At 48.9% G+C, this 12,197-nt stretch overlaps 4 protein-coding genes across 4 annotated transcripts; 3 read left to right on the forward strand and 1 right to left on the reverse strand.

Annotated features, from left to right (window-relative positions):
* Nucleotides 1-14: 14 nt before the first annotated feature.
* On the reverse strand, nt 15-1,658 carry Asppvi_010515 (putative hexokinase; the record flags this gene model as incomplete). Its single annotated transcript, XM_043306359.1, has 1 exon — nt 15-1,658. The coding sequence occupies one exon, from the start codon at nt 1,656-1,658 to the stop codon at nt 15-17; it is 1,644 nt and encodes a 547-aa protein (XP_043162294.1).
* A 3,867-nt stretch (nt 1,659-5,525) lies between these two features.
* Asppvi_010516 (DUF2945 domain-containing protein) lies at nt 5,526-5,894 on the forward strand (the record flags this gene model as incomplete). The annotated part of the gene is made up of 3 exons (XM_043306360.1): nt 5,526-5,621; nt 5,683-5,745; nt 5,826-5,894. 3 exons carry the CDS (start codon nt 5,526-5,528, stop codon nt 5,892-5,894), a joined length of 228 nt encoding a protein of 75 aa, XP_043162295.1.
* A 1,240-nt stretch (nt 5,895-7,134) lies between these two features.
* On the forward strand, nt 7,135-8,514 carry Asppvi_010517 (putative lipase; the record flags this gene model as incomplete). The annotated part of the gene is made up of 1 exon (XM_043306361.1): nt 7,135-8,514. The coding sequence occupies one exon, from the start codon at nt 7,135-7,137 to the stop codon at nt 8,512-8,514; it is 1,380 nt and encodes a 459-aa protein (XP_043162296.1).
* Nucleotides 8,515-9,894: 1,380 nt separating this feature from the next.
* Nucleotides 9,895-11,847, forward strand: Asppvi_010518 (uncharacterized protein; the record flags this gene model as incomplete). The annotated part of the gene is made up of 3 exons (XM_043306362.1): nt 9,895-9,975; nt 10,025-10,189; nt 10,249-11,847. 3 exons carry the CDS (start codon nt 9,895-9,897, stop codon nt 11,845-11,847), a joined length of 1,845 nt encoding a protein of 614 aa, XP_043162297.1.
* Nucleotides 11,848-12,197: the final 350 nt, after the last annotated feature.

Raw genomic sequence — 12,197 nt, forward strand, 5'->3', positions numbered from 1 at the left:
AGAATTTTTTATTCTTACTTCTGATCCGCCACAGCCACAGCAACTGCAACTGCAGCGCCCAAGATAGCACTCTCTGGCGCTAGTTCCAGACGAATATAAGGACTCGTAGCAGGATCTAACGATCCCTGCGACGAATTAGTTTGCTGGGTGAGCTGGTTGAGGTAGTCCTGGCAGCGATCTCTGAAGCCGGGATACTTGTTGATGACACTACCATCACATGCGATTGACAAATTCCGAGAGTCTTCCTCGCTCTCTACGATCGTGATTTCTTGAGTATCCTTGACAGAGGATGCTTTTGATTCTGTCGGATTGGAGAATTCTGCATCATTGCGAAGGCACCACATACTGTGGATCGCGGTCGCCAGATAACCCGCCGCGCGTTTCGATACGATCTGACAAATTCGTCTCAAGAAACGCAGGTCTTCGACGGATGGAGACGCCGGGAACGTATGCTCTTTCTGGAGGAGAGCTGCTGAAGGGACCAGTGATGGTGACGTGTCTGCTTCGAGGAATGCAACAATGCTGGTATCGAACGAGTAAGGGTCCCGCATGGAATGAGGAAGCTCGCCTCCAAACAGGTTCGCAGTTTCGACCGCCTCTGCGAGGATGAGTCGGACAATTTCACCCAGGTAGCGTCCAGTAACCATGTACTCCAATGGCTGGTAATCGGGCCGTAGGTGAGTCCGGTTGAGGATGTCATCCCATCGGGTCATGGGCAAAACTCCACCACCAAACATGCTCAGCTCACTGTTGATAATCACATGCTTGGCATAATCGAACCAGCCTGGCGGTCTGGTGCCAAACTTCGTTAAACCTATCTCGTGCACTGGAAAGTGAATCGCAACATTGGTGCCAGTTCCGAGGATTAGAGACATGCGCGTTTTAGGGTCGACGTACGCTCGCGAAAGAAGCGCTGCGGAACTGTCATTCACTATTGCGTCGACGMGTACGTTGAGGTTGCGTCTCCGGCACGACTGGACGATCAAATCCCCCAACTCCTGTCCAAGCGTGCCGTTGGAACACAAGAAACCTTTTCCCATATGAATCACTAGCCCACTGCTGATGGATGTCTGCTCAATCGGAAAAGACCATGACAATCCCATTGCGAGAGGCATGGCTTCTCGACCATACTCAGCACCCACCGCACTTAGCATTGACTCAATCTTCTCGGCCATCCAATCAAAGAACAAGGTGCCTTCCAACAGCTTCACATCGTTGTCGATTGGAGATAATGACTCTTGAAGAATCTTCATTGCTCCTGCGCCTCCTAATTCAATCAAGGCAACCCGGAATGTCGATCCCCCAACATCCAAAGCCAGATACGTCCCTTTCTCAGTTCCTGACGGCAGGGCATGATTGTACGATGGCAACATGCACACCGGGCTGGACTGTAGGCAGGACTTGAATTGTTCTCGGATCTTTTCTGACATGATAATCATGTTGCGCAAAGACAATGGTGCAGTGAAGAGGCGGTCGACTTCTTCGGCAAAATCGTCGAGCGTCCGACGTCGCCAGTAGGCGCCATGAAAAGMCTTCCGCCGCTTACGCGAGGGATCCCGGAACAAGGAAGGGAACAAGATCATTGCCTCTAATGCAGCGACAATGTTGGAGAAGAGCTCCTGCATCCTGTGCAGGACTTTGACTAGAGGGGCTGTCATGGCTGGAGCGGCAACGATGGTACGCTAGCAGTTTACCTAAGGAGGCCAACAAAAGCGACAATACGTACAGCCAAGTCTGCAGAAGGATAACAGACGGGACGATGTTTAATAGTGGAAGACAAGACGGGGCTGATACCGATTTATACAACGATGCATCTGAAGGCTCGGGCAAAGTATGGGGTGAGCAGAAGAGCAGATAATAGAGCCACTGAAGCCCACCGAGGCCGATGGTGGTTGGAAAGTTGACAGCTCAGCTTCAGAACGAGTGCGTCAACGAGAAAGTGAAGGTTGCCAACGAAAGACCTGGTTCCTTCCTGACAAAGGAGCCCAGTAGCATGTATGAAGAACGAAGGTGACACCAACGAAAGTGTCAAGTTAGATCCTTGTTCGACTGGCAATGTGGAGCCACCTTCTTTCCTTGCAGGTGTCGAGCGGCGAGGTGAGATGGAGAGTAAGGTAGAGAATATGCCCAAGTAACGGAAGAATAGAGACAATCAAATCAACAGAGATGGACAAGACTCTCCACAGAACGGTGCCAGGCGGGAAAAAAGAAAAGTTCAATGCTGCTGTAGTTGCACGAAGGCCGTCAACTTGATGGTGGTGGTGAGATTGTTGTTGTAGAGGTCGTAGCAAGCAAGGTTAGTTTCAGGTCAGGGTCCGTTGTGAGTGTAGAGTAGTATTATTATTATATTATGGAATAGTACCGTAGTAACAGTCGTCAGTCGTAGTCAATGGAGGGTGACGGGGACTATAGATGGTTGGAGCATGGATCAACGCGTGTCCATTCCAGAAGAGATTGTCACAAGGGGGAGGGAGGAGTAAAGGGAACTACTTGAAGCAACGATAACAACTGCAAGGGAGCGAGGCAAAAAAAAAGGATGAAGATAGATGATCTCGAGCATGAATCCAAAAAGAAGCAATGTAAACTTAGAAAAAGAAGAGAAAAACGGAAATAGGGAAAGCAAAAATAATGGGATGGCGATACCGTGATAGATACTACCAGATTATGATTTTGTTTTGGGAGAGTGCAACATAACGGTGCCCATTTGGGCCCTCAGCCTGTCAGATATGGTAGTATGGTATCGTAATTACCTGCCATCATCTGCTACCTTACTTAGGTTCCCTGGGCAGTAATAAACTAACTTGATTCKAGAGAGACGACCAGATGATCCAAATCCCCTTCAGGGGCACGGAGTAAACCACCGTGTATTTCCATATACCTTGATGGCAAGTAGATGAAGGAGTTAGTGGTGTTTAACTAGCAGTCCGTCAAGGTACGGAGTACTACAAGGATATCACCTAGTAGCGTGGTCGATCTCTTGGCTTCCTTATGCCCAATATTAATTTTCTAAAATTTGGCTGAAATCAAGATATGCTCAATGTGTTCAGAAGGTTGACCTTGTCTGCACGACCTAAACATAAATAGAACTAAGGAAGGACATGCTACTACAGGTTCACTACTAAGTACTACCTATCTTCCAGATCATGGTAATCTATACGTGCAATACGCTACGACGAGCAGACTACTTCAGCATACTCCACTGAGATCGGTAGTAGATGCTAAATAAAATAATAGTGAACCAAAGGTACCTAAGTAGTTGTAGGCTGATGTGGTGATCGCCATCAGAGTTACATTCTCGAGGCTCCATACGTAACCAGTCCACCAGGTGTTTCAGTTTTGTCATGACCGTTTCAGTACCGTGTCACAGTCTTCATTTCACTGCTTGAAATCTCTCCGTCGTCTGCAGAAAACAATTGAATATCTAAGACAAAATCCGCCGTATTGTCTACGATCAGAGAGAGACATACACTGTTGAATGTTGATTATTTGCTCAGGAGCATTCCTCATGGTGGCTTCTTCTAGACGGGCTCCTTTATGGGGGCTGGTCAGTAGGTCCGCATATTGTGGTATGTGTGACACTTGATGGTGCAACGGTGGTAGTCGGCAGTCTCTAATCATAACCGCCGAAACTGTTACACTGGCAGCTCCATCAACCCAAATTGCATAGCGATGACTATGAATTGTGTCAGGATCTTCAGACCGTTTCTATTTGGTCATCATAATGCTATATAAATGATACTTTGTTGTTAGGTTCTTCTTCAGTGCCCTCCATGTGCATTACTATGCTTCGTGGTCCTTGATTTGGAGGATCTCTGAACTAGTATGACCCTACATTCCAAAGCGACGTACTCTGCCAAGGCACGGTAGATAGGCTATGCAGGTAGTGTCACTGTGAAGGTATGGTTCAGGATGCTAGGCATACTACTTGCCTGCAACATATACTGATTACATAGGTAAATACTGCTCGCTTACTGATATACTCTCACCTCCCCATCAAGGATAGTGTCTCAATGTGGTGTAGTGCTGTTTGTACTACATGTTGTCATTGCCGAACGCTAGGAACAACGAGCAATCTGGGTACGGAAGATTATCAACTTATCATGTAGTGATCCCAATCGTTTGAAACATCCGCACCTTATCAAGTTAAGACGGCTTGTACAACGCTCTTTGTCGCCACACCCCGTAGGTTGATTGCGTAGACGTAGACTGATGATTCCGCACGTCCTCGAAATCTCGAATGCGCAAAGATGTTGACCTCTCCAATGCTTGGGCGCCACCTTCTAACTACTTGCATTCTTAGCTGTCATTGGTTTGTTTTCATTGAGCCTTTCTCGAAGGATCAGACAGCCCTCGGATCTCGTAATAAATACTAATCTCTGCCTAGTGTGACATCTCACCACGTGGACCGGGGAAGGCCCGTAAGCTATAGTCTGGAGATAACCAACATTACCGGTTAATATGGATTCGATAATACTGAGACTCGACCTTCTTTATAAATGAAGATCAATGTGGTCAGACGTTGCTCATAGAGACTTGGTGGACTGTGGGATCTCAATGCCCTTAGAGAGGTATCTACAACAGCCGATGAAAAATACTTGCCCGAACGTACTCCAGAGAGCAATATACGACGCAAACTTAGGGACCATTAGACGTAGGTTGACCAGGCCGATATCCTCTAGATAATCGACAGACATTGATCACTTTAAGCACTCGCATATCCTGAAACATGAATCGATGGCAACGTGCAAGACAGGCAATAATTGCTCAGCTAAGGACAATGCTTCATTCAGAAACCAGCACGTGCGCATTTACAATGCTATGTGCTAAATTTGGTTTCAATTGCAACTATGCTATGTATGGGCCCTAAACTTGAGTGCAACATTGTGAGACACGTCAGTGATTCTGATCTGGCCTGATGGACCTCCTTTTCGGCCCATGACTGCATTAGTGTATATACCTATGACATGCCCCCAGAAAAATAGTCATCCAATGGAATCTCATATTATGCACAGTCCTGATGCTGCCTTTTGATGCCAAATATGCCTAGTCTCTTAGCGTCCGTCATTTCAATGATTTGACTGATCTTGACCATAGAAATTCGAGACTGCTATTACAATCTTCAAGCCTTCTTCTACCTAGAAAATCATATTCAGCAACAGAATCTTGATCTGGGGTGCTATTCGCGTCTTTCTGCTCCAATGAAGTACCCGCGTCTGAAGTAGTTCGTCCTCCATAGATCGCTAGAGGCCTAAGGTAGCTGTCGACAAGTGCTGTGATAGATGTTGAACCTCAACAGAAGCCATACAAAGATCTCTTCGTCTGTCTTGTTGACAGCTCCACATGGAGGATAATGTGAGGATGTGGCCATGGGTGTATTGAAATGACATCAGAATTACAGCAGCGGAGCATCAGGAGTTTATTGTATATCAACCACTTCGTATATCTTCCCAGTTCTTTGATGCATCATCAATTCCTTAACAATTATCAAAACTCAGATTTTCTAGTCGTCAGATTGAGTCAAAAATATGTCGTCCGAGCGAGTTAAAGACAAAAAGGGCGAGACTATCAATGAGGGTGACTATGTCTATACCCGCTATCGGGGCGGATCTCATGAAGGAGAGGTACGTCGATCTTCCTCTACGCTTGCCTCCTTGATCAATTTTAATAGAAGAATTCCTCTAGGTCGAAAAGATTGTGAGGGATCAAGCTGAAGCAGATGAGGAGAACGTCGCGAATCCCCCTAAAGTACGGAACGATGCGATTCCGCCTCGACTACCCCTAATACATCGTCTTAGAGTCAACGACGTAAATGCTAACACTCAAAGGCTATCTTCACCGATCAACATGGACATCGGGTTGCCCACAATCCCAGCACGTTGGAGAAGACCGGATGATGCCTCCGCCATCTGCGCACGCTCGCAACCCACTTTTCCGCAAGTTGGCAGGACAAATATCGTCTGTCCTTGAGCATATCTTGCTGCCTATGACGGGACTTACCTTCCCTTGTTATATGCTCCGAGTTACATCCTTGATCGCTTCCCCACCTGTTTATTATCCATCGGGTTACTCTTCTTCCAGTTTGCTGCGCAGAGTGCAAGTATGGCCATCATATTTGGCAGACGATACATCAAAACAACGAACCAAGAAGCGACATAAGAATGTATGAATATTCTGCTGCGTACGCTTCATTCCAACAGTCAAGCTAGATTAAGCTTACATGCGACATCGAGCTTCCCGGAGCATTCTGGAGATCGCCGTAGGATGATCTGATCACAATCAACCTAGGTTAACAGCTCTGAACTTTGCCAATCGTTCCAGAAGCTCATGCTTTCTTTGCTGGTATTCAGTACTGACAAATCAATATAGCACTAACTATCGATTATAGCAGGGGCTGGAGAGTTGTTGCCTGATGAGCTGTGAGCATCGTCAGCAATACGGGGTGGGTTCCCCTCAAATGTGGGGAAGTGCTAACTGCCAATGCCGCAAAGGCTGAAGAAACCCCGGCATTCCCCCAGCTAAGAGCGCTGATCACATGTGAGTGAATCAGTGCCTCGTTCGAATCGTCCGAAGAAGAATCGAACTGTTCATTAATATCGGATTCTTCATGGAGTGGAAGGACCCAAGCCAAAGTGTAGTAGGTTGACTTCGGGATCCTGCCCTTGGCTTGTATCTTGGCGAGGGACAATTCTTCGTCCTGATGCCCTAACAGAGGCCCCGGGTCTGCCGCGAAGATCCACTTGGGCCAACCGACCTTGAGCGTAAGACAAGGAGCAACGGAACTTCATCTGACCGACGATCTTACCATTGGCCTCTTTCCCCTGGCCCTTTTGCTCAGCATGGCCTGACGCTCTCCCGCGCCCCGTAAGGTCGTGGAATTGGTCAATGGAGTGGTCACGCACACCTGTTAGACCGCGAAGGATCAGCCACCATCAAGAAGAGAAGTCTCAATATTGAAACTAAAATTCGAAATATGACTGGGAGGCCGAGGCATTTCAGAGAGGGGGAGGCAGCCCGTATACTTCTTTTCTAGAGAAAACGGAAGATAAATTGCCTGCTGCCCTCCCCCCCCGGAGATGCCTCAGTCAAGCTGGTTACCGTCTCAAGGCGTTTCCACTCAGCGGCAGCCGAATCAAGATGAGGTGGAGTTCCTTCCTGAAGGCAGCCGTCCTGTACAGGGCAATCTTTAGTCCCTTGGTTTCTGGTGCAGCCCTTCCTCGCGGTGCCGTCCCATCCGCTTCGGATTCAAGTCTTGTTTCGACTCTATCTACTGCTGCCAATGATTCTTCAATCAAAAGCGAGGCTCAGAGCACTGTCTCCTTAATTGTGTCAAAGATCGACGAGACTGAGAACAGTCGCACGACCAAGGACGATGAGTCTGTGCAGGGAGCATTCGACAAAATTCAATCCATCTTTGCAGATGGCACTCCTGATTTCTTGAAAATGGCGCGAGAAATCCTCGCGGTGGGATTGATACCGGCCGACATTCTCTCTTTCTTGAATGGTTACCTCAACTTAGATCTCAACTCGATCCGCAACCGGAACCCAAGTCCGAAGAACCAAGTCATTTACCCGACCAAAGCTCCAGGAGATGCACATTACTCAGTTGCAGAAAATGCACTGCGGGCAGCGATTCATATCCCCACCTCCTTCGGCTATGGCAAGAATGGAAAGAAGCCAGTGATTCTGGTTCCGGGAACTGCTACACCCGCTGGGACAACCTATTACTTCAACTTCGGCAAGTTGGGAAGCGCCACAGATGCCGACGTGGTTTGGCTCAATATCCCTCAGGCCTCGTTGAATGACATTCAGATCAACTCTGAATACGTCGCTTATGCAATCAATTATATTTCGGCCATTTCAGAATCCAACGTCGCGGTTGTTTCATGGTCCCAAGGTGGACTGGATACTCAATGGGCACTGAAGTACTGGCCATCCACGAGAAAAGTGGTCGATGATTTCATCGCCATCAGCCCTGATTTCCACGGGACGGTCGTGAGGTCACTTGTGTGCCCGTGGCTAGAAGCGCTTGCCTGCACTCCCGCACTGTGGCAGCAGGGGTGGAACACAGAGTTTATCAGAACTCTGCGAGGCGACGGAGGGGACTCTGCATATGTTCCCACAACCACGATCTATTCCACATTCGATGAGATCGTACAGCCCATGAGCGGCAGTCAGGCGTCCGCCATCCTTTCAGACTCACGGGCTGTCGGTGTATCTAATAACCACCTACAAACCATCTGCGGTGGCAAGCCTGCAGGAGGGGTTTACACTCATGAGGGTGTCTTGTACAACCCACTCGCATGGGCGTTAGCGGTTGATGCGCTAACCCATGATGGCCCGGGCGATCCATCACGGCTGGATCTTGACGTGGTGTGCGGGCGTGTGCTACCACCCCAGCTTGGCTTAGATGATTTGCTAGGCACAGAAGGATTGCTGCTTATCGGATTAGCAGAAGTTCTTGCGTATAGACCCAAAACCTTTGGAGAGCCAGCCATTGCGAGCTACGCTCATTGAGGGGCGGAATAGCGGGTAGTCGCAGTCGTGCGAAGTAGGTTGATGCCCTCAGCGAGGTTTTTGGTGTGGATAGACATCATGTTAGGGATTTTGTTGAGCCCGAGGCCGTGGCCCTGCATTTTTTGTGAATAGCTTATGTAAATAAAAATTTGGATAACTAACGTCAATTCATGGGCGGGTCTTGACAGTCCGAATCGAGTCTGCTGTCGGGGCGAATTGCCTGATCAGGACTAATAATATAGGACATGAAGCCGAGTACAGATAGCAGTGATCAGTGAGAGGAGTCACTCCGTACCGAGTCCATTTCCGAAGGAGCTGTCACGTGGTGCTCCCTCAACTAGAGACGGGCGACGCAATGCTTTCGCTTCGAAGAACTCAAAACAGATGAGCAACGTATGAATGGTTCCACATCCTAGGTAGAGCCTCGGTGGATTGCCTGATCCACTTCGCCTGACATAGATATGAGTTGATGAAGCAGTACTGGACTGGAACCTCGAGAGATCAGCGGACGGGCAAAAGGCTAAGGCCAAAAGCCAAGGCCACCAAGCTCTGTGGACAGTGGAGCATGGCCACGTCCATCAATGATTTACCGTCCAATAGACTGGATAATCTGCGGGTAACCGCCCGTAAAGCTTGACAACTGCCATTATTGACGCTGATAGACTTTCTTTCGAAATTTCCGATGGCTGCGGTTCCTCAATTCCGCTCGAGACGCCAAGATGACTGTTAGGTATGACTGTTGTAGGGAGGCACAGAGGATCGAAATCGCTTGGTCTTTTGTGTCTCAGTCCAATCTGGCTACTAGTGATGAAGAATTATCCTCCCCGATCGGGTTTCAGCTGTGACAGAAAAGGGGACCGAGAATGGGCAGTATCACGACGCAGGCCGTGCAGTTTTCGACCGGACTGGACTAATTGTTGAGGCTGCCAATGCGTTATGGGCCACTGTACACGAGTAAGCATACGTCAATCGCAGAACTCAGCCATCACTGTTTGGTTCTCAAACCGCGAAGTTCGCAATCTGCTCCACTGCCCCCAACGTCGCCAAGAATGTCCGCTTCCTTTGATTGCCAAATCCCATACCAGATCTTGCGTGGTTGCAGGAGTAGGCACCTACGCTTTGTCTGCTCCTGAGTTCCTACGGAGCACAGGAAAACTTGCACCGATGTGGATGATCGTATGTGACTCTAACGTAAATCATGTCGCCCAACTTCTCCACCACGGAGTGCTTTAGTGCTCCTGGAAATTTACTCTGTACACTACTGTAGTCTCTTCAATCTGCTCTGGCGTTCCCTCGAGACCTAATATCCTTTCCTTTGCTTCTTATTCTCACCTGCTGTCTTTTTCACGGAGATTTCCTCCCAGCCACTCCTTGAGCATGATGTTTTTCTGGGTCTTGTTTCTACTTCTCTTCCGCAATGGGGTTGCCGATTCTGACGATGATTTGATGTCCTTTGTTACGGTATGTCCTCCAATAACGAGCTGAATGATCTTGGACTGACACGATTAAGCTTCCCGAAGTTAGAGCGCTAAGATACGATGTTGCTTACTACGATCGTGAAGCTGTAAGCCCGGGGTACTGGTTCGTCGCGCCATATGGCGCGATTGACCCAGAGGCTCCCAGCAAGCAGTGGAAGCCATGCCAAGTCGGACCGTATATCTATGACGCAGATGGGGTATGTGTCTCTCAAGGACGTGAAGCATGGACCCAACTCACGAGTCTAATTCTGGTCAGACCCTGATCTGGGCTGGTTCATGCATGTTTGGCAATCGAAATATCTTCGATTTCAAGGCAGTGCACAACATCGATGATCGACCTCATCTCTCGTTTATCCTGCAGCATGCGTATCACGATGATGGCAGGGAAAAGGGACTAGGATATGTCCTTGATGAGCATTACGAGCCAGAATATGCCGTTGGAGTGACAAATGATCTTTCATCATTCAATATGCACGAATTCAACATCCTCGACGGCGGAAAGACAGCCCTAGCTTGTCTATACCGTCCTGAGTACATGGATCTTGGAGATCTGGGACGACCGGATGAACATGGCTGGGTGATGACAGGTGGTTTCGTGGAATTGGATTTAGCTACCGGGGCTGTACTCTATGAATGGAGCTCTGTCGGCCACATCCCCATTCATGAGTCTGTACAAGTGAATCCCTGGGATTCGCCGTCTGCCCAGCCTGGCTGGGATTACGTCCATGTCAACGCCGTGGATAAGAACGCGGCCGGTGACTATATCCTGTCCGCACGGTTCACAAACACAATCTACCTCATTTCCGGACAAGACGGACACATTCTCTGGAGACTTGGGGGAAAATTTTCGGACTTTGAGCAGGATTTCACGTTCTCTAAGCAGCACCATGTCCGGTTTGTCGAGTCAAATGGAACGCATACAACTATTTCATTCTTGAACAACGCTTCGGATGAAGGCGGGCAAGACGAAGACCATTCCGCTGCTCTCTTTGTGCAGGTGGATACCAGTGCATCCCCCATGACAGCACGACTGCTCGACCGTTACAACCGCCCAGATGGAGGTCTCACACGGCTCCGTGGGAGCGTTCAGCGCTTGCCAAATGGCAACGTCTTCGTTGGCTGGAGTGAGCGAGGCTACCAAAGCGAGCACTCGCCCGATGGCAAAGTCCTCATGCAGGCCAGCTTTGCATCAACTCGCTTCTCTACTTACCGGTCGTACAAATTCCCCTTCGAGGGCCGTCCTCTGACGCCCCCGGACGTGGTCTCGACAGTGTACGGTACAGATGAGACAGACCTCACGACTATCTTCCACGTCAGCTGGAACGGAGCGACAGACATTGCCACGTGGAATTTCTATGCCCGCAAGGAGCGGAACGGAATCCCCGTCTTGGTCGGCAATACCACCAAGATCGACTTTGAAACTATGTACATCGCTGACGGATACCTGGACTGGGTCTCCGTGGAAGCAGTGGATAAGGACGGGAACGTGCTGGGTACTTCTGCCATTCATCGCACCACTACACCAGACAATTGGCGACTGGCGGGTTTCGAGGGCGAGGAGAAGCCCACACCCGACGACCCTTCGTTGCTGTACAGTTCGAAGCTGTCCGACGAAGACGACGTTGCGGATTCTTACAGCACGGTCAAGGAAGCAGCCAAAGCTGTAAACCAAGCGTATGAGCTTATCCAAGGGGTTGGGGAGCTCCTGATTTTTGTTTTGATTGCATGCTCCATGAGCGGGCTCATGACTGGCATTTACTTATTCATCCGGCGACGTCGTATGCAGGCATACCACACAGTCCCATCCGATGAGGCTCAACCCACAGACGATCTTGCACCTCATGGGAGCAAATAAAGGAGGTTGCATACTCGAGAGTTGCGAATCCCACAGATGCATTGTGGTGACCTCGATCTTGACGGCCACTTTATCCATCATCCTCCTTTGTTACGCTTGCCTATAATCATGGCTCATGTACATATCGATCATCATCGCGTTTCCTTATACATACTTGGTAGAATCATATACCTGAACTTTTGTTAAAAAGAGACTATCTACTTGCCTGAAACATCTACTGATGCCGACGTACGACTGATCCTTCTGCAAATTCCAACCATTTCTGTCTCAATTTGCCCATTCCTCCATTGGCTCGACCCTCCTCCCGCTCCTCATATCAACCCCAGTGCTTCACGCCGTGAACAGGTACC

Source organism: Aspergillus pseudoviridinutans (assembly GCF_018340605.1).
Source record: "Aspergillus pseudoviridinutans IFM 55266 DNA, scaffold_8, whole genome shotgun sequence".
Classification (NCBI taxonomy): domain Eukaryota; kingdom Fungi; phylum Ascomycota; class Eurotiomycetes; order Eurotiales; family Aspergillaceae; genus Aspergillus; species Aspergillus pseudoviridinutans.